This window comes from Dendrobates tinctorius, unplaced genomic scaffold, assembly GCF_039654945.1.
Source record: "Dendrobates tinctorius isolate UK_male_01 unplaced genomic scaffold, ASM3965494v1 ptg000117l, whole genome shotgun sequence".
NCBI lineage: Eukaryota > Metazoa > Chordata > Amphibia > Anura > Dendrobatidae > Dendrobates > Dendrobates tinctorius.
Genome location: NW_027361785.1, coordinates 1,840,592 through 1,863,272, shown reverse-complemented (window position 1 = coordinate 1,863,272; position 22,681 = coordinate 1,840,592). Strand labels below are relative to the sequence as shown.

The window sequence follows — 22,681 nt, the reverse complement described above, 5'->3', positions numbered from 1 at the left end:
TTGGGGCAGACAGATGATTGTGCTGACATCTTGTCCAGCCATCATTCTCTCTCCATGCTGGCATGATCAATAAATAATATATCATCTTACAGATTCCGGTATGGACGATTTTTAAATGGAAGACTAGAACCCCACTGACAAGATCATCATTAGAGGACTAGTAAACATGTTGCCAGGTATGCTCTGTATGGCCCTCTCACCAGGGCTGTGGAGTCGGAGTCGTGGAGTCGGTATAAAATGGTCCGACTCCGACTCCTAAAATATATAATAAATTGGGTACAGTAGTTCAATGCAGAATGTGCTGAATATTTTTCATAGGAATTTGGGAAAGTTATGAAGTGTCCTATAAATGGCTGTTCTATTCCTGATCTAAGGCTACATTCACACACAGCGTTTTTGCTGCGTTTTTTGAGGATACATTTTTCAGCTGCAAAAGCAGATCAGCTTTTTAAAAAACCGCATCACCTGAAAGGTTTTTGAGCTCATAGATAATGTTTTCAATAGCAAAAGCAGATTAGAAATCTGCTCTCTCTATCCATTTATCCATATCTTATCTGTACCAAAAAGAATGAAAGCCGGGTAGCACATCGACTAACCCCTTTTTTTTTTTTTTTTTTTTTTTAGCACCAGTCAGGTACACCTCATAGCTGCCCAAAAGGACGCCCAGGACAGGCATTGCTCATCTTCAGTAACACATCAACATCAATTGAAAGTTGGAATAAATAGACTGCATTCACCATATCTTAAGGTGCAGGCTTTATTTTCAAGTGTAGGGGTGTGCAGCTGCTGAGGTGTGCAGTATGAGATTCTGCAGAACAGTATGAGGTTCTGCCCCCCTAATTTTGATCCTGGCTAAAAGTTTCTTATAGATATGGCGAACCCTCAGGTAACCCTAAATGAAGGTCAATGGACACAGGTGGCTGAATTGAAGGAATTGCTTAATCACCTATTTACAATGACTAAAAAATTACAAGCTGAAGATTTAACTCTTGGCATTTTCATGAGGGAGTGGAAGAACTTGCTATTTTGACTGTCCCAAAGAGGAGATTTAATCGTAGATGGCATTTCTGCTTCAATGAAACGGAGAGAGACACAGCTATTGGAAAATAAAATTTTTCTGGCAGCTGTTTATGTGGACCCAAGTCATCGTATATTGCTTGATGATCAACAGCTTACTAAAGGAAAAGAAGCTCTAACTGCTACCTCAGTCAGGATGAGTGGCCTACAGGAGGACTGCCAGGCGCAAGAGGACTTGGGTCCTGACAGTGCTACTGCTGCCATATCTTCATCCTCATCAGATGAGGAGTTTGACTTTGACAAGTATTTGGATGATATGGAGCAGGCAAAGCATTGCTGCAAGGAAAAAGATTTCACTCCGTCTCCTACAGCAAGCAGATTGACCATATTTCAGCAAAATGTTTCACTTGCTCTCAAAGAAAAATTCAACTGTTCATCAAAACTGACTGTGCATGAGGCAATTCCTTTATACTTGGAAATTGTTAGAGATGTTGCCCATGTGGTTACGGCTTTGCCTCTAACCCAAGTTAGTGTAGAGAGGTTGTTCTCTGGCCTTAAAATTATTAGGTCAGATTTGAGGTCATCTATGAAGGAGGATCTGATGGAGGCAATTCTATTTCTTAGAACAAATTCATAGACTGCACAAATGTTATTTAGTATGTTTTTGTTGAAAACTGTTTTTTGCCACTTACATAGTTTATTATAGTGATATATATATTCGATATTACATAGTGTATTACATATTTACAATTTATTACAGTTTTTTGTGTTCTAAAGTTGTATTCCAATAAATATATATTATGTTCTATATAAATGTCTTGATTATTGTATCATAAAAATGATTAAATGTCTGATGTTCACATTGTACTACAACAAATTTTTCACTTAAATATAAGCAATATATGTTGGAGTCGTGGAGTCGGTGGAAGGGAAATTGAGGAGTCGGAGTTGGAGTCGCAGATTTGGCTTACCGACTCCACAGCCCTGCGCTCTCACCACCACTGATTGGCAGCTTCATGCTTACACTGTACATGGGCAGAAAGCTGCCAATCAATGGAATGGATGGGGTTATACAGAGCTCAGCATTCAGATAACTATTAGATCTACAGCATAAAAGACAGTGATTCAGAAAACTACTGGATCTGCAGCAGATATGACAGTGATTTTATCAAAATGACAGTAAACAGCTAAGCGACACATCATATTATGCTGCTCTTAGACAGGGTTAGTAAATACCTAGTGACAGATTCCCTTTAACCATATGCCAGTGATCTTTTACTTGCCACAAGAGATGTGTATGACACATTGATTTTTTTACACATGCACCTATTTTTTTGTCTTGAACATTAGGCAGTAAGCACGAGCCTTCAAGCAACCACTTTTCAGAACTTTCATGACTGTGGCTGTTTCACCAGTTGGCTGCCCACCACTCAAACCCTTATATTGCATATTCTATTGATATACCATAAAAACATAGACGAGGCTTACCCAAGGTGTCTTTTAAATTCTTAACCAGTGATCCTTTCTTTAGGCTATTTTTCCTCTCTACGTAGTTTGATGGTACATATCCTGTCTTGTTAGCTGTATTTCTAACTCGCCACCAGGTTTTGGAGTCATCCAGCAGCCACAAGCGCTCATTTTTCTTAATATCAAGTTCTTGGTCCTGTTGTGCCATATAATCCCATTTGGCAATAACAATGACCTCCTCTGTCATTTTTCATGGAGTCACTGTTGATAAAAGTTAGAAACCTGAATTAGTGATTGCAATTCAGATATCTCTTAATAAAGAAACGCACACTGTGTTAATGCACTTTTATTTTTCATCTTTTAGCATCTTTATTTTCATACGATGAGCAAATCTATTTTTTAAAAGTGCCTGAAACGGGGTCGTCCAGGACTTTGAAGTGAGTGTGATTTGAGTTGCAGTACCCAAGAACAGACTCTACACAGTGTACGAAGCTGTGGAGTCCTGGCCGGCTCACTACACTGTTTACTTCTGGCCACCGCAAGATCTGATAAAAGCTGACTGAAGGTGTAGTGGACCCCAATCAATCTGATATTGATGACCTATCTTAAGAATAAGGTGTTCAATACCCAAAGTCCTGTACAACACCTATAAAAAAGCAATAACAAAAATATCCAATGAAAATGTAAAATAGAAATCAGATCATAACAGGAAAAACACGTGCAGTCTGATGCTGAGCAAGATGATTCACCACTACCCTGGTCCAGCGTCCAATTTTGTGCTGGACCAAAACGCTGAGAACTTACACTACTTGCTTCCCAGGAGACTCTCACCATAAACAGATCATCACAACATCATGATGTGTATTGCACCAGATCACGGTGGTGGGGATCTTTTTGCTCATCTGTAGCGTAGTCATTTCGAAATTGTTCTAATGCAATTTTAATGTTACATCGTGAAGATTATTTTATTTTTAAGTGTTACACAATAACAACATATTTCTAAAAGCCTGAATCTAAAAAAAATGGAGTCTAATTACAAACAAATTTCTTTAGTAGCAGAAAAATGTCATTTATCTGAAAACTCAAAATGACAAAATCATTCAAATTATACCGAACTAGTGCTTTACTACTGCTAACAAAATATTCCTGCAGTGCTCCAGTATATAAAACTAAAGAGGAAAAGCTTATATGGCATTTGCCTACAAACTAGATATTGGCATAATGGCTACACTGCCATGTCTATGCGTACTGTTTATATATGTTGTATATCACACATACACATCTTGTTGCCCCGTCACTGAGTGGTCACTTTAGAGGGTTGATATACATGAAAATGACACTTTTTTGACATTTCAAAAAACAAAAACAATGGATTTTAGAATATTTTGAAAATATATATTTTTTTACTGTGGCGTTTAACATGCTAACTGTCCGGCCGAACAGTTAAAAAAAAAAAGTTAGGTTTCGGGTACCAGAACAGTACCCAGATCCCATTCACTTGAATGTGGGGCCCGAACATCCAGCGTTTGCCACGCTGCCATATGCACGATAGCATGAGCCCGCAGCTGTGATTGGAGATAAATAGTTTACCTTCGGTCACTGGTGTGGGCTGATGGAACTACTGCTCCCATCAACCGACGCCTGCTGCTGCCAATAAGAGTAAGAGCAGGCGGAGGCTGATGGGAGTATTCATCAGCCGGCACGCTAAAAATAAAATAATTTAAAAAACAAAAAACAGGGTAGGCTCCCTTGTATTTATGATAACCTGCCAAACAAAACTGACAGCAGGGGGTTGCAACCCATAGATGTCAGTGTTAGCAAGACTGGTTATCAAGAATAGAGGGGTCCCCATGCTGCTTTTTTAATCATTTACATAATTAATTTAGAAAAAAAAATGGCGTGGGGTCACCCCATGCACATGACAGCACGACAAACACCCGATGAAGTCCATGTTCGGTGTCTGTGACTGAACAGCAGTTGTTCGGTACGGTCAGCCAACTTTGCTGTTCGGGTTCGCCCATCTCTACTCTTGAGTGCTCAGCTGAGCCGAGTGTTCATGTGTATTAAGCAGTCAGAAGAGATAGTGGACTGTTTAAGCTCTGTTACTTATCTTTCCTGAAAACAAAATAATTAAAATAATTAGGAGTGAAAGTCATGAGGCCCCCATACACATCAGATGGTCAGCAAGCCTTCATATAATGTGTATAGGGTGGTTTTTTGGGAGCAGTGCAGCTTGCACAAAAAGCTTGCATTTACAAGAGATTAGTTGGAGGAGCATTATATGTATGGCTGATAAATCTCCTTAGATTGGCATACCAGACAAGTCACTCTCCAAAAGGAGAAACATTACCCCTTACATCCCAGTCAAAAGTGGTGGCAACACCCAGAAACACTGCAAAATGAGATTCTGGTTGGGCTCTTATCACAAGTCATATAGCAAAGCTCGTTAAAGGGTCGATATTGACTTTTAGGATCGCTACTTTCAATAGATGGAACTAGAGAGACCACAACGTTATCAAAGGTTATTGTCGCAAGGCATCCCTGGGAACGGGACCTGCCGGGAGCATTGCAATGATCGGGAACGCTGCAAGGGGACACCGGAAGGTGAGAATAACATGATTTTTTATTTTAATTTTTTTTTTTTTTTTTTTTTTTTTTTTTAACAGGGATATGGTAACCAGAGCCTGGAGGAGAATCTCCTCTCCTCCAGACCCTGGGTACCATCCGCAAATGTTCCGCTTACTTTCGCATGGTGGGCATAGCCACATGTAAAGTAAGCGGAACAATGCATTCCTGTGTGCGAATTTTCCCGCGATTCAGCACAAAGAATGAACATGCTGCGTATTTTTCTGCGATGCAATTCCGCTGCGAAAAAATACACAGCATTAGCACAGCATGTGCGGAATGCCAGAGGATTGCATGGGATTTTTTTTTTAGTTTCGCGGCAAAATCGGGCGTTTAAAAACGCCGCGAAAATGCAAAAAAAAAACGCTACGTGTGAACTCAGCCTGAGTGTTTTGACCTGAACATATAAAGTGAATATTTTGTAAAAGCATCAAGAGCTACTTTCTATTGTATTGCAGACACAGTTTTCACAGTGGTAGTCCACTAAGGGTGTGTGCAGACGCTGCGGAATCCGCACGGATTTTGCAAAAACCGCAGGTCAAAAGACCTGCGGATTATCTGCGGTTTAGCCTGCGGTTTGGTCCTGCGGATTCACCATCTCCACAATGGTGGAGATAGGAACCCGCTGCAGATTCCGCAGAAAGAATTGACATGTCAATTCTTTCTGCGGTTTCAAAACCGCAGGAAATCCGCGCGGATTTATCTGCACGGTCTACACAGCGGTTTTTGTTTACCATTCATTTGAATGGTACTGTACACCGCAGCTAAAACCGCTGCGGAACCGCAGCGTGTGCACATACCCTAAGGAGCAAGTCGTTACTAATAGGCCAACAGAGGAACAAAAAAGTAAAAAAAAAAAAAAGTTAAAAAAAAATAAAAAAAAAATATATATATACACCTCCTAAGGCTGGCACTGCTCCTCCATACTTTGCTTCGATGAGGCAATAAGCACCCTTAGCGGCCGCCGCTTTAATACGTATTGGCTGTCGTTTCATATCAATCTTATGAAAGCAAAAATCCAGGAAGAATCAAACATAAATATGACATCGCAAAAAGAGACAAATTGCCCAGTATCAAAACACTCTAAAAATGCAATGGAAAAAAACCCAAGTAACCTAATGTAGAAACTAGGTGCAGAATTGCTGCAGAAAACATGCAACATCAAACATTCACCAAATACTTACCATGGGAACATAGTCCAAGACATTTGCAAATATCAGTAATATTAATAACAATGTCATTCTAATACAATTTCTTCTATAATAAGTCTGCATTTTGGACCATTGTTATAGATTTTTACCAATACTTGTGTGTGAAACAGGCCTAAAAGAACAGAATTAAAGAAGCCAGGAGCATGAAGTAATCACTTGGGTACTGGCAAACAACACAACATGATGATGACCTCAAACACACCTTGAAGTACAGAAATGGCTGGCAGATAACAAAATCAATATTTCCAATTACCTCAGTCTTAAATGCTACAGAGCACCTGTTGTCTGGGTCTAGCAGAGTTCATGGGCAAACATAAAAAAATAAAATAAAGGGTGATGAACAAGTCTTCATAATATAGATCTGTGCAAGTAAAAGAAAGCCTTTGTATTTCTCCAAAAGCCAGAACAATATAACCTACTGCACAGCTCTTTCCTGTAAACATATCAGAATTTTGACTAATTATGCCACCCAATGAATCCCACATATCGTTTATGACACCTGTAATAATGGAAATTACTAAGCCAATGTGAGCAGCAGCTTATTCTAATCACTTTAAAACACATTCTTTTAGGGGAATAGGTAAGGTATCGTTGATGTAAATGGTCTACACGCCCTCTCATTAAAGGGAATCTGTCACTCTTTTTTTGGATTGCAGCTGCCGGCATAGACATAGGGGGCTTATCTACAGCATTCTGTAATGCTGTAGATAAGCCTTCGATGTAACCTGAAAAATAAGAAAAACGAGTTAGATTATACTCACCGGGGTCGGCGGTCCGGTCCGGTGGGTGTGCGGTCCGGTCCGACGCCTCCCTTCTTCATGTGATGACGTCCTCTTCTCCTGTCCTGTAATGGCTGCGGCGCAAGCGCACTGCTCTGCCCTGTTGAGGGCAGAGCAGAGACCTGCAGTGCGCAGGCTTCGGGAGAGGTCCGGCGCCTGTGCACCGCAGGGCAGAGCTGTGCGCTTGCGCCGCAGCCATTACAGGACAGGAGAAGAGGACGTCATCGCATGAAGAAGGGAGGTGTCGGACCAGACCGCAACACCCACAGGACCGCCCACCCCGGTGAGTATAATCTAACTCGTTTTTCTTATCTTTAAGGTTACATCGGAGGCTTATCTACAGCATTACAGAATGCTGTAGATAAGCCCCCGATGTCTATGCTGGTAGCTGCAAGCCAAAAAAAGGGTGACAGATTCCCTTTAAAAGGTCAGGTTTTTAGCATACAAAAAAAATGCCAAGAAGAACTTTTTACATCTTTAAGCCCTTTCCGACATCAGGCGTAATAGTACGCCTCTGTCGCGGCTTCTGCGCAGGCATAATTCTCTGCCTTGCTGAGGGCAGAGTAAAGAACTGAAGTGCGTAGGCGCCGGACCTCTCTGACCTTTCCCGGAGCCTGCGCACTGCAGTACTCTGCTCTGCCCTCAATAGGGCAGAGTATTACGCCTGCGCAGGAGCACGACAGGAAGCAAGGAGGAGGACATCATCGCTAGAAGATGGGAGGCGCCGGACCCGGACCGTGATACCCATCGGACCGGACCGCCCCCGGGTGAGTATAAGAAAACTTGTTTTTCTTATCTTTCAGGTTACATCGGGGGCTTATCTACAGCTTTACAGAAGGCTGTAGATAAGCCCCTGATGGTGGTGGCAGCATCTCATAAGGGAAAAACAAGGTGACAGATTCCCTTTAAGGGTGTGCATATTTATGCAAGCGCATTCATTTTGTTCTTTTTCCATTCAAAAAGATTTCAGGGGTTTTTTTCTTAACTGAATTGTACAGATTGTGGGCGACATTAAAGGTAGATAAAGCTCTGAAATTACGGTATTCTTCTTAGTATGATTTTTTTCTACATAAGAAAAACTAACTTGTCATTTTAAACAGGGGTACATAGACATCTTATATCTACTGTAGGTATATTAAAGACATCTGTGGTGGCATAGCATTTTGTTCTAACACAGCAATATGGAACATTGTTTCTTGATGTACCCAAAACTGATACATACTGAAACTACTTGTTCAAGTACCATTTTGTGCTGCTTTCAAGGCCAGCCAGGAAATAAATCTTCCAGATTTACAAAGAATTAGTGCAACCTCCCCTAAAACACACAGTTCAGGTCAGGGAACTAGTTCAGAGAAGGAAGTACTGCAACTTAAATGAAAAGGTGGAGGGAAATCACAGACAGGGAGAAGACCCCGCGTACAGTCCGGCCCCTGTGCACCGAAATGTAATAAGCAGAAAACTTCAAATGGTGATTAAAGGAGAATCACAAAAGCGGATTTCTTCACCAAAGTTATCAACATAGTATTACAGCGTCCTTTGAGGGATGTCTTTACACTACAAAATTGTACTGACAGGTTCTCTTTACATCAGCTTTTGTGATAAATGTATACATTCTGGGGGGTTTTTTCACATAGCAAAATCTGTATTAAAACTAAAGAAATTGAAATCTTGCAAATTTCACACTGGCCTCTAGGACTTTTTTTTTAGACTCCTACTTCAATTTGTGTCAGGAAAAAAAAAATGCATAAAGATTAGACAATGGTTGGATCACCACCATATCTTTTGTAATGAAGTGTCTAATGAGCCCATGAAAAACATTACTGTGAAGGGAAGAGGTGACGGGTCAGGAATGACACCACTAAGGCTATGTGCGCACAATGCGCATTTGGATGGGGAAATTTCTGTGCAGATTCTGCATCTCTTGGCAGAAAACAGTAGAAACTCTGTGCGTTTTTGTGCGCATTTCATGCGGATTGCCAAGCAGGTTTGGATGTGGCTTGGTCTGCGGATTTGTTAGCTCAATAAAGATGTACTACTATTAAAAACTATACACTATATATATATATATATATATATATATATATATATATATATATATATATATATATATATATATATATATATATATATATATATATATATTAGTGGACTGTGAGCAGAACCCCCATCTGTGGACGTCAGGCACTCAGACCATCCTCATGGAGTCAGTTTCTGACCGTTTGTGCAGACACATGCACATTTGTGGCCTGCTGGAGGTCATTTTACAGGGCTCTGGCAGTGCTCCTTCTGTTCCTCCTTGCACAAAGGCTGAGGTAGCGGTCCTGCTGCTGGGTTGTTGCCCTCCTACGGCCCCCTGCACGTTTCCTGGTGTACTGGCCTGTCTCCCTGGTAGTGCCTCCAGCCTCTGGACACTACGCTGACAGACACAGCAAACCTTTTTGCCACAGCTCGCATTGATATCCCATCCCGGATGAGCTGCACTGAGCCATTTGTGTGGGTTGCAGAGTCCTTTTCATGCTACCATGAGTGTGAAAGCACAACCAACATTCAAAGGTGACCAAAACATCAGCCAGAAAGCATTGGTACCGAGATGTAGTCTGTGGTCCCCACCTGCAGAACCACTCCTTTATTGAGGGTGTCTTGATAATTGCCAATAATTTCGATCTGTTGTCTATTCCATTTGCACAACAGCATGTGAAATTGATTGTTAATCAGTGTTGCTTCCTAAGTGGACAGTTTGATTTTACAGAAGTTTGATTTACTTGGAGTTATAGTCTGTTGTTTAAGTGATCACTTTGTTTCTTTTGAGCAGTGTATATATATTTATATAATTGCCTTGCAATGTTTCATTTCCTGTTCTGTCCAGATGTCACCGTATCCCAGAATTCCAAGCGGAGGAAGTTCACCGACTGCCATATTGGGACACCCAAGCGATGGGAGTCTCAATATGGAAACTGCTGCTGGTACCAACCTATTGCACGGTACTACCAGAGGAACACCGTCGCACCACACAAACACACAGCCTCTTGCGTGGTACAACCAGCGGAACACTGTCGCACTGCGCCTGCACGAATTCCGCATAGGTGCAGTGAATCATTCGGCTGATCCCGGCGGCAGATGCGCGACGTGTCTATAGGCAGAGGAAGCCAGTCACATTAAAGTTCATTTTAAAAATTGTCTGTGTCTGACCGTGTACAGAGCATACAACATCTCATGGGCAGATGAGGAAGCAAAAGACAATACTGACATTACAGCAGGGGATCACAGAGGATATATTTTGTGAGGTAAAATATTTCACTGACTGTTTTTAAACAATATTTTACCTCACAAAATGTATCCTCTGCGATCTCCTGCTGTAATGTCACGTCAGTATTGTCTTTTGCTTCCTCCCCTGCCCAGGAGCTGTGATATGTTCTGTACACGGTCAAGACACAGGAGTGATAGAAACAGAGCACAGGGGGGAGACCGTTCAAATGGGACAGCACATGAGGGGAGAACACAGCACAGACGAGAGACAGCAGACAAGGGGGATAGCACATGGGGTAGACAGGTCAAAGAAGCGAGCACAGACGGGAGAAGTCAGCACATGGGGAAAGAGAGAGTGGATAGGTGGGCAAGCACATGGGGGGGGGGGATTCTCAAGGCTGCAAAGCCTGCCCCCTATCGTGACATTACCACCCTCCTGATGCGATAGCATGGGGCCTCCATCTAGTGCAGGGATCCCCAACCTGTAGCTCGGGAGCCACATGTGGCTCGCGATCTTATGAATTGTGGCTCGCAGTTGTCTGCTAGCTTGGTGCATGAGCTTCAGGTCTAGCAAACAGCTATGAAGAGCAAATCTCAAAATGGTGAATTTTGTCAGTAGTCTGGCACAGAAGAGCAGATCAGGATGCACATATACTGGTCTTAGGGGTTTAGAGATAAATTTAAGCATGGTACGCTGGAGACGGGATGATACTACCGGTCAGAAGAGGTGCTTAAAGCTGGATATGACAGTGTGGTGAGAGTGTTTGATGGGAGAATACTGAAGGGGGGGGATTGTGGGAACCCTTGGATTTTGGTATACTACTTCTGTGGAAAAGCTTTGGCTGTCATTATACCCATAATAGGGGCTTTGGTTTCCACTAATGTGAGGGCGTGTGGGAGCTAGATGTGGCTCGCGACCATCTCTCAAAGCTGAACATGACTCGCAACCCTCTCTTAGAGCTGGATGTTGCTCTCAAGGTTAGAAAGTTGGGGACTACTGATCATGTGTGTATGTATGTATGTATGTACGTACAGTACAGACCAAAAGTTTGGACACATCTTCTCATTGAAAGAGTTTTCTTTATTTTCATGCCTATGAAAATTGTAGATTCACTCTGAAGGCATCAAAACTATGAATTATCACATGTGGAATTATATAATTAACAAAAAAGTGTGAAACAACTGAAAATATGTCTTATATTCTAGGCTCTTCAAAGTAGCCACCTTTTGCTTTGATTACTGCTTTACACACTCTTAACCTTAACCTTGCTAAAGGAGTTGAAAAGAAAAGTCTTGAGTGAGGAAAAGGGCTCAATTCTGGCTTTACTAGCAAAGGGATACAGTGAGTGTCATATTGCCTCCATCCTTAAAATTTCTAAGACGGCAGTCCATTACAACAAGGTCAAGCTGCAGACATTGGAAACACAGATACAGAACGGCAGAAGATGAAAACGACTCCCCACTGACCGGGATGACCGTCATCTTAATCGAATGTCATTCAGCAACCGCAGGATGACATCAAGCGATCTACAAAAGGAATGGCAGCAGGGGTGATGTGCACGGCAAGAACAGTTTGTAACAGGCTCCTAGAGGCAGGGCTCAAGTCATGTAAAGCTAGAAAAAAGCCTTTCATCAATGAGAAGCAAAGGAGAGCCAGGCTAAAGTTTGCCAAAGACCATAAGAATTGGACCATAAAGGATTGGAGTAAGGTAATCTTCTCTGATGAGTCTAATTTTCAGCTTTGCCCAACACCTGGTCATCTAATGGTTAGACGGACACCTGAAGAGACGTACAAACCACAGTGTCTTGCACCCACTGTGAAACTTGGTGGAGGATCAGTGATGATCTGGGGATGCTACATCAAGGCTGGAATTGGGCAGGTTAATCTTTGTGAAGGACGTACGAGTCAAGCCGCATACAAGGTTATCCTGGAAAAACAGTTGACTCCTTCTGCTCAGGCAATGTTCCCCAACTCTTTTTTCCAGCAGGACAATGCGCCATGCCACACAGCTAGGTCAATGAATGTGAGGATGAAGGGCCACCACATCAAATCCCTGTCATGGCCAGCCCAATCTCCAGACCTGAACTCCACTGAAAACCTCTGGAATGTAATCAAGAGGAAGATGTATAGTGACAAGCCATCAAACAAAGAACTGCTTACATTTTTGTACCAGAAGTGACATAATGTCACCCAAAAGCAGTGTGAAAGACTGGTGGAAAGCATGCCGAGATGCATGAAAGCGGTGATTAAAAATCATGGTTATTCCACAAAATATTGATTTCTGAACTCTTCCTGAATTAAAACATTAGTATTGTTGTTTCTAAATGATTATGAACTTTTTTTCTTCGCATTATTTGAGGTCTGCAAACACTTATTTTGACCATTTCTCATTTTCTGAAAATAAATACAAAATTTAGTGCTTGGAAATTCGCAGACATGTTGTCAGTAGTTTATAGAATATAAGAGCAATTTATATTTTACTCAAAAATATACCTATAAAGAGAGAAATCAGATAAACTGAAAATTTTGCAGTGTTCTCTTAATTTTTGCCAGAGCTGTATTTGCCTTAAATATCTCCCCCCCTCCTAGCGCAATTACGGCTTACATTTCCAAATATATCCACAAGACACATTTAATAATATTCTAAACTCATGCAGATTTACAAAGGCAGGCTGATTTCTGATGTGTGTCACTGTAGCACAATATATCAACAGGCCAAGAAATGCATGGGATGTACAAAGCCTCTCATCCTGTCATGTTTTCCTAGCACTAAATGCTGACACTGACAGAGCTAGACTGTACAACTAGCCTGTGCAGACAAGGGATAATTGAGAGCAGCGATTGCATCAACTGATGTAGAAAACATTGCTGGATTATAGGAAGGATAAAAGCATTGGACAAGGAGAAAATGCTGTTATAATGACAGTGACCGGGCATCAGGGAAGACAGAAGGAAGCGCTTCTACATGTGACAGTGTTGCAGGATGAGAACCCAGCATCTATCCCAACAAATACACAACTCCTGATTATAGTGAATAAAACCCACTGCAGGAAGATGAACTGAGAGAAGTAAATGACGGGTCAACAGAACAAAACTATGTCTAGTATTCACAAGGTTGGAATCGCACACAGCGTCTTTCCAAAAACACTACAGCCAGATGTGTGGTGGGGATGGAGTTCTCACCACAGAGCAAGCTTTGGGTTGTCCAACTGGCTTCTCAACATTGCTAAAGAAAATTCAAAACTCCACTTCCAATCCTATATTTGCTACGCGACATCAATTCTAAGGGTACATCTCCGTGGGCCGTACTGTCGGCGCTTTGGACGAGGCGGGAAACCCCACTCCGCCCAAAGCGCCGCCCCCTTCTGTACGCACGGTGATTCCGGATGTGTTCATTGAACACATCCGGAATCGCCGCACCCTATACATAGGACCGTGTTATTTACCTTGTGGAGACGGAGCATCGCCGCAAGGTAAAGAGACATGCTGTGGTCTAAAAAGACGCACCGCATGTCTGGAAACGCAGGGCCGCCGGATGCGTCTTCGCACGCATAGTGGAGACGGGATTTCATAAAATCCCCTCCATTATGCTGTAACATCTGGACACTGCAGATTGAATGTTGCGGCTGTACACAGCGTTCAATCCGCAGCTAATCCAAATGTAATCCGGCCCATGGAAACATACCCTAATAGTTGACAGATTTTTATAATGGTGCATGACCAACATTATGTGTGAAGTTGACTAGGTGACTGCTCACTTCAGTAGCTGACTGTCACAAAAGTGAGCAACTAGTCAGACCACTTCACAAATAATGCTGGTCACATGTCATCACTGGAAAGGACAGGACCAGAAGCAGAGCTTCCGAAACATGAATCATGGCAAATTCCTGGTAATCAGGGCACCCGGCATAATTAAAGTACATTAATATGTAAATGCCGCTGTCAGTCTCTAACAGCAGCATTTAACATGATCATGCAGGAAGGGAGTCACAAATCCTGCCCATAAACGTCTGTGGCACATGATCACTGGGCGCCGATGAGTTGGCATGGCAACCAAGGGTCTGCAGAAGAGGAAGTGATGATGATTTTTGCTACATATAGCAGGATTGAAGCCCTGATGTGTGTAGCACAAGCGATCAGACGATTGCAGCTTCATATCTCCTAAGGAGACTAGTGAAGCAAATAAAAAAAAAATTTTTAATGTAAAACCGTCCAAATCAACCCCATTTTGCCCCATTCAAAACACAGCAATAAAAAAAAAAAAAAAAAATACACATTTGGTATCGCTGCTTTCAGAAACACTCGATCTATCAAAATATAAGCTAAAGTAATCTGATCGGTAAACGGCGTAACAAAAATAAAAATCAAAATACCAGAATTACTTTTTTTGGGTCACTGTAAAATTGCCAAAAAATGCAATAATAGGTGATCAAAACATTGTATGTACCTCAAAATATCAATAAAAACATCAGCTTGGCGACCAAAAAATAAGACCTCAGGCAGCACCAGATCCCAAAAAATTGAGACACTATGGGTATCAGAAACCGTGACATTTTCATTTATTTATTTTTTTAAACTGTTTTTATTTGCACTCAAATAAAAAAGAACCTATACATGGTTGTGATCTGTGAACTCGGAATGACCTGGATAACCATAATGGCAGGTCAGTTTTTGCATTAAGTGAACATGGTAGAAGAAAAAAAGAAGAAAAAAAAAAAGAATTGTGGCATTGCATTTTTGGGCAAATTCACCACACTTGGAATTTTTCCCGTTTCCAGTACACTATATGGCAAAAACAATGGAGTCATTCAAAAGTACAAGGCTATGTGCACACGTAGATTTTGGTCCTTCGGATTTTTCCGTGCGGATTTCTAAAAATCCGCAGGTAAAATCTCAGGTCAAAATACCTGCGGTTTACATGCGGATTAGCCTGCAGTTTAGTCCTGCAGTTTCACACCTCTACAATGGAGGAGGTGTGAAACCGCAGCGGAATCCGCACAAAGAATTGACATGCTGCGGAAAAATCAGCTGCATGTGCACAGGGTTTTACAGTTTACCATTGAAAACAATGGTACTGTACATTGCAACAGAAACTGCCGCGGACCCGCAGAAGAATCCGCACCGAGTGCACATAGCCCAACTTGTCCCGCAAAAAACAAGCCCTCACATGGCCATAGTGACGGAAAAATAAAGTTATAGCTCTGGGAAGAAACGGAGCAAAAAACAGAAACACGGAAAATCTCAAGGTCATGTAGGGGTTAAAATCCACCAAGGACTGAGCTGAGCTGGAGACAAGAAAGACAGGCAGGTGGAAGACTTCTCCCCACCCACTGTCCTGGACTGACAAGTCTCTCCCTGGATGCCCTACAGAATTTCAAACATTCGTGGCTGAGATCATACAAACAATGTCAGATTAATTTTGCCTGTATCAGGAGAGGAAGAGCAGCACGGTGGCTCAGTGGTTAGCACTGCAACCTTGCAGCGCTGGGGTCCAGGGTTAAGATACCACCAAGGACATCTACCAGGAGTTTCTATATTCTCCCTGTGTATGAGGGTACTCCAGTTTCCTCCCATGATGCAAATAACATACAGCTAGGGAACTTAGATTGTGAGCCCGTAATGATAATGATTGGGGCAGTAATGATAATGTCTGTAAATGCACTGTGGAATATGATGGCACTATACAAGAAGAGCATAATACATAAATAATAAGCAAAGTGGAATCTGCAGGGGACTACAGATTATTGTGGCAACAGACCTCTTTAATGCAATCGCTCATACAGCATTGCTCATGATATTCTGACTTTGGCTCAAAATATGCATGGAAAACTGCTGAGGAATTTATTCCAAAAAAAAGCCTTATGAAGGAAAATGTAACAAGACTGGCTTATCATATGTCAGTCTTAAGCCTATAAATTCGTGCAACTTTCGGTGCCATAAGACATACATTGTACATTTCAGATACAATATACGCCAGGTTTTTTGGCCACTTTTTCTAAGCTCCTTCGCTTTTTTTTTTTTAACCCCTCCCTGACAAATGACATACTATACCATCCATGTGCCCTGGGCCTTAATGCCCATGGACGGTATACTACGTCATACGCGATCAGCCCGCTCCAGGCACATTAACCCCCGACACACTGCAATCAAACATGATCGCAGTGTTGGGAAGAATTCCTGCGTGCTTCCCCGAGACTCTCGGAACAACGCGATGTGCTCGCGTTGTTCTGAGGGCCTCCTCTCTGCATGCCCTCGAATCCAAGATGGCTGCGGGAGCCTTTGGGGTCCTGCAGAGAGGTGGCTTCTCAGTGCCTGCTGAGAGCAGGCGCCGGCAAGCCTCCTGCACTGCCTGTCAGATAGCTGATCTGACACAGAGCTCTGCAAAGTGTCAGATCAGCGATATGACTTTATATAGTGATGTCCCACACTGGGATAGTATAATAACGTAGAAAAAGAAAAGGTAAAAATAATTTTTAAAAAATTCCTAAAGAAAAAAATAACTCCCTAATAAATTCTTTTTTAAGTAAATAAAAAAAAAAAAAAAAAAAGGATAAGGCTGTGTTCACACACAGCGTTTTTTAGCGGTTTTTACCGTGGTTTTCGCTATAAAACCGCTAAAAATAAGCTGCACAGTCATTTCTATGCATTTTGCACTTTTTGTGCACATTGATGCGTTTTTTACCGCGAAAAAAACGCATCGCGGTAAAAAACGCAGCATGCTCATTAATTTTGCGGATTTTCCCCGTTTTAGGCCTCTTCCATGCGGTTTTAAACCGCTGCAGAAAAAAAACGCATCAAAAACGCATCAAAACTGCGCAAAAAACGCAAGCGGAAAAATAGGTGCGGTTTCTGGGAAGGGATTCAGGTTTTTGAGCAGAAAGTTTCTGCAACGTGTGCACTTAGCCTAAAAGTACACATATTTAGTATTGCCGCGTCCGTAAGGGCTTGCCCTATAAAACTGTCCCACTAGTTAACCCCTTTAGTGAACCCCATAAGAAAAAAAGGCAAAAAAACAATGCTTTATCATCATACCGCGGATCAAAAAGTGCAATAACACGCGATCAAAAAGACGGATATCAATAAACATGGTACCACTGAAAGTATCATCTTTGTCCGGCAAAGAGCGAGCCACCATACAGCATCATCAGCAAAAAAAAAAAATTTTTTAAAAAGTTATAGCTTGCAGAATAAAACGATGCAAAAATAATTTTATATATAAAATTTTTTATTGTATAAAAGCGCCAAAACATAAAAAAAAGACATAAATGAGGTATCGCTGTCATCGTACTGACCCAAAGAATAAACCCGCTTTATCAATTTTGCCACATGCGGAACGGTGTAAACTCCCCCCCCTCCCAAAAGAAATTCATGAATTGCTGGTTTTTGTTCATTTTGTGTCCCAAAAATCAGTATAAAAAGCAATAAAAAAAATTCATGTGCCCGAAAATGGTACCAAAAACGAACCTCGTCCCGCAAAAAATAAAACCTCACATGACTCTGTGGGCCAAAATATGGAAAAATTATAGCTCTCAAAATGTGGTGATGCAAAAACCACGTAAGCGGTTTTTTGCGTTTAAGTGTTTTTACCGGCAAAAAAACGCTTAAAAATTGCTTAAAAGCATCCCATTCATTTTAATGCATTATGCACTTTTTGTGCATATTGATGCGGGTTTTTTTTTGCGAAGAAAAGGCATCGCGGTAAAAAAAAAAAACGCAGCATGCTCATTAATTTTGCAGAAAAGTCTGCATTTTTAGCTATTTTCTATGAGATTGGGGACGCGCGGAAAAAATGCGCATATTTTGCGCAAAAAAATGCATTTTCTGGGAAGGAGTCCGGTTTTCATGCAGAAATTTTCTCCATACACGGGCACATAGCCTTAGTGTGTGACAGCTGCCAAACATAAAAACCTGCTATAAATTGTAAATTAAACCACCCTTTATTACCCCCTTAGTTAGGGAAAAATAAAATTGATTTATTTCCATTTTCCCATTAGGGTTAGGGCTAGGGGTGTGTTGGGGTTAGGGTTGGAGTTAGAATTGGGGATTTCCACTGTTTGGGCACATCAGGGGCTCTCCAAACACGACATGACTTCTGATCTCAATTCCAGCCAATTCGGCGTTGAAATGTCAAACGGTGCTCCTTCGCTTCCACGCTCTGCCATGCGCCCAAACAGTGGTTTATCCCCACATATGCGGTATCAGCCTACTCAGGACAAATTGCACAACAACTTTTGGGGTCCAATTTCTCCTGTAACCCTTGGGAAAATAAAAAATTGGGGGCAAAAATATCATTTTTGTGGAAAATATGATTTTTTTCTTTTTATGGCTCTACGTTACAAACTTCTGTGAAGCACTTGGAAGTTCAAAGTGCTCACCACACATCTAGGTAAGTTCCTTGGGGGGGGGGGGTCGAATTTCCAAAATGGGGTCACTTGTGGGGGGTTTCCACTGTTTAGGCACATCAGAAACTCCCCAAACGCGACATGACACCCGCAGACCATTCCATCAAAGTCTGCATTCCAAAATGTCACTACTTCCCTTCCGAGCACTGACGTGTGCCCATACAGTAGTTTACTCCCACATATAGGGTAACCGCGTACTCAGGACAAATTGGACAACAACTTTTGGGGTCCAATTTCTCCTGTTACCCTTGGGAAAATAAAAAAATTGGGGACTAAAAGATCATGTTTGTGGAAAAAATATGATTTTTTTTTATTTTCATGCCCATGCGTTATAAACTTCTGTGAAGCACTTGGGGGGTAAGTTCCTTGGGGACGGGGAGTCTAGTTTTCAAAATGGGGTCACTTGTGGGGGGTTTCCACTGTTCAGGCACATCAGGGGCTCTCCAAATGAGACACGGCGTCCAGCCAATTCTGCGTTAAAAAAAGTCAAATGGCGCTCATTCCCTTATGAGCTCTGCCATGCGTCCAAACAGTGGTTTACCCCCACATATGGGGGTATCAGCGTACTCAGGACAAATTGCACAATCACTTTTGGGGTCCTGTTTCCCTTGGGAAAATAAAAATTGGGGGTGAAAAGATCTTTTTTTGGAAAAAAATATGATTTTTTAATTTTACGGCTGTACATTATAAACTGCTGTGAAGCCCTTGGGGGTTCAAAGTCTCACTACACATCTAGATAAGTTTCTTGGGGATCTAGTTTAAAAAATGGTGTCACTTGTGGGGGTTTCCACTGTTTAGGCACATCAGGGACTCTCCAAATGCGACATGGCGTCCGATCTCAATTCCAGCCAATTTTGTGTTAAGTCAAAAGGCGCTCCTTCCCTTCAGAGCTCTGCCATGAGCTAAAACAGTGGTCCTCCCCCCCCCAACATATCGGGTATCAGCGTACTCAGATTGCACAATAACATTTGCGGTCCAATTTCTCCTGTTACCCTTGGTAAAATACAAAAAATTGGACCCGAAGTAATTTTTTTGTGAAAAAAAGTTAAATGTTCATTTTTTTTAAACATTCAAAAAATTCCTGTGAAGCACCTGAAGGGTTACTAAACTTTTTGAATGTGGTTTTGAGCACCTTGAGGGGTGCAGTTTTTAGAATGGTGTCACTTTTGGGTATTTTCTGTAATATAGACCCCTCAATGTGACTTCAAATGTGATATGGTCCCTAAAGAAATGGTGTTGTAAAAGTGAGAAATCGCTGGTCAACTTTTAACCCTTATAACTTCCTATCAAAAAAAAATTTGGTTACAAAATTATGCTGATGTCAAGTAAACATGTGGGAAATGTTACTTATTAAGTATTTTGTGTGCCGTCTCTCTGTGATTTAAGGGCATAAAAATTCAAAGTTGGAAAATTGCGAAATTTTCACCAAATTTGTTTTTTCACAAATAAATTCAAGCTATATCAAAGAAATTTTACCACTAACATGAAGTACAATATGTCACGAGAAAACAGTGCCAGAATAACCGGGATCCATGGAAGCGTTCCAGAGTTATTACCTCATAAAGGGACAGTGGTTAGAACTGTAAAAATTGGCCCGGTTATTAACATGCAAACCACCCTTGGTGGTAAAGAGGTTAAAGTGGCAAAGCTAAAGAGTCACAATTATGATGATAGAAAACTGGCGCAGACGGGATGATAAATTCTCAAGTGATAAAATCACTATTAACCCCTTCATGATCAGTTTTTTTTGGTTTTGCGTTTTTCACTTCTTTCCAGAGTCATAACTTTTATTTTTCCGTCAATGTGGCCATGCGAGGGCTTATTTTTTGTAGGATGAGTTGTACTTTTGAACAATACCATTGGTTTTACCATGTCGTGTAAGAGAAAACAGGAAAAAAATTCCAAGTGCGGTGAAATTGCAAAAAAAGTGTAATCCCACACTTGCATTTTGTTTGGCTTTTTTTACTAGGCTCAATAAATGCTAAAAAAAAAAAAATAGTATGTCTGATGTCAGTTCAGTAAGGGGTTAAAATGGAATCTGCCACCAGGCATCATCATGTTGGGGCAGAGTCTGATTCCAGAAAAATATCACTTACTGGACTGCTTGCTGCCACTGTTTTATATGCTGAAGATCTACCAGTTCTTTCAATTCTGAGCTCTGTAAAACCTTGCTTACACCCCTGATTGATACAGTTAGGTCCACATATATTTGTACAGAGACAACATTTTTCTAATTTTGGTTCTAGTTTACCACAATGAATTTTAAACAAAACAATTCAGATGCAGTTGAAGTTCAGACTTTCAGCTTTCATTTGAGGGTATCCACATTAAAATTGGATGAAGGGATTAGGAGTTTCAGAAAGCTGCTGGTGGCGGTGACGGGGCCAGACAGAAAGCTGCTGGTGGCGGCGACGGGGCCAGACAGAAAGCTGCTGGTGGCGGCGACGGGGCCAGACAGAAAGCTGATGGTGGCGGCGACGGGGCCAGACAGAAAGCTGCTGGTGGCGGCGACGGGGCCAGACAGAAAGCTGCTGGTGGCGGCGACGGGGCCAGACAGAAAGCTGCTGGTGGCGGCGACGGGGCCAGACAGAAAGCTGCTGGTGGCGGCGACGGGGCCAGACAGAAAGCTGCTGGTGGCGGCGACGGGGCCAGACAGAAAGCTGCTGGTGGCGGCGACGGGGCCAGACAGAAAGCTGCTGGTGGCGGCGACGGGGCCAGACAGAAAGCTGCTGGTGGCGGCGGCAGGCCTATACAGAAAGAATAGACAAAGCTGCTGGTGGTGTTGACAGGGCTATACAGAAAGCATGCACAGAAAGATACTGCTGGTGGTGGCGGCTGGACTAGACAGAAAGATACTGCTGGTGGTGGTGGCTGGACTAGACAGAAAGCTGCTGCTGGTGGTGGTGGCGGGGCTATACAGAGAGCATAGACAGAAAGCTGGTGGTGGGCCGATACAGAAAGCATAGACAGAAAGCTGCTGGGGGTGGTGATGGAGCTAGACAGAAAGCTTCCGGGGGTAGAAAACTGGTGGTGGTGACGGGGCTAGACACAAAGCTGCTGGTGGTGATGGCGGGGCTATACACAAAGCTGCTGGTGGTGATGGCGGGGCTATACACAAAGCAGAGAAAGCTACTGGTGGTGGCAGGGCTATACAGAGAGCAGACAGAAAGCTGCTGGTAGTGGCGGGGCTACACAGAAAGCATAGACAGAAAGCTGCTGATGGTGGTGGCGGGGCTAGACAGAGGTTTACTAGTGCTATAGTGATAATATCCTGCTGATAAATCTCAGTGAGTGACAGACTGCTAGAATCAGGGTCTCTTACACTACATCATGCTGCTTTAAGATGAGATGACAAAAACGTGATAAGACTCCCCCTAGAAAGCACATTTGTTATATCAGTTTTTACTCTAAAATCTAAAGACAAATATTGTCAGATTATCATTTACATGCTACAATACAAAAATATATTTTCACTGTAGAGAAAAATGACATGTCTGAAGCAACCTAATATCAGCTTTCTTACCATATGTTGACAGATTATACCCCTCTCTAGGTCGACGGCCTCATTGGCTTAAGATGATTTAGTAAGATTGATGCTGCTAATTTGTACACTCACGCCTGCTTAAATATTTAAGGTTCTGTAACAGCACTCAATTAAATATATAAAGTGCTCTCAGTGAGAGAAACAAAATAGGAATCTTGTGGGTATGATACCTTTTAATGGCTAACAAATAATAGTGAATGTTGTTACAAAGCAAGCTTTCAGGACTGCTTACATCCCTTCATCAGGCTGATATGACAAAAATATTTGAAGAAACCTTATTTATATACAGTTTATGCCTGAGTTCACACGTGGCGCTTTTTTCGCGTTTCCGTGGCGGTTTTAACCGCGCGATTTCGCCACGAAAACGCAAAAAATAAGCATTCCATGCA

The 22,681-nt window shown here is 42.0% G+C and overlaps 1 protein-coding gene across 4 annotated transcripts in view; it reads right to left on the bottom strand.

Moving 5' to 3' along the window:
* NCK2 (NCK adaptor protein 2) overlaps positions 1-22,681 on the bottom strand; it is an 89,961-nt gene that overhangs the window by 53,171 nt on the left and 14,109 nt on the right. For all 4 annotated transcript variants that reach the window (XR_012234971.1, XM_073590475.1, XM_073590476.1 and 1 more), the window contains one exon: positions 2,506-2,745. Coding sequence is in view for 3 of the 4 variants with exons in the window: in XM_073590475.1 (XP_073446576.1) it covers positions 2,506-2,731 (226 nt within the window). In the remaining variant the exon portion in view is untranslated. The remainder of the gene's footprint in view (positions 1-2,505; positions 2,746-22,681) is intronic.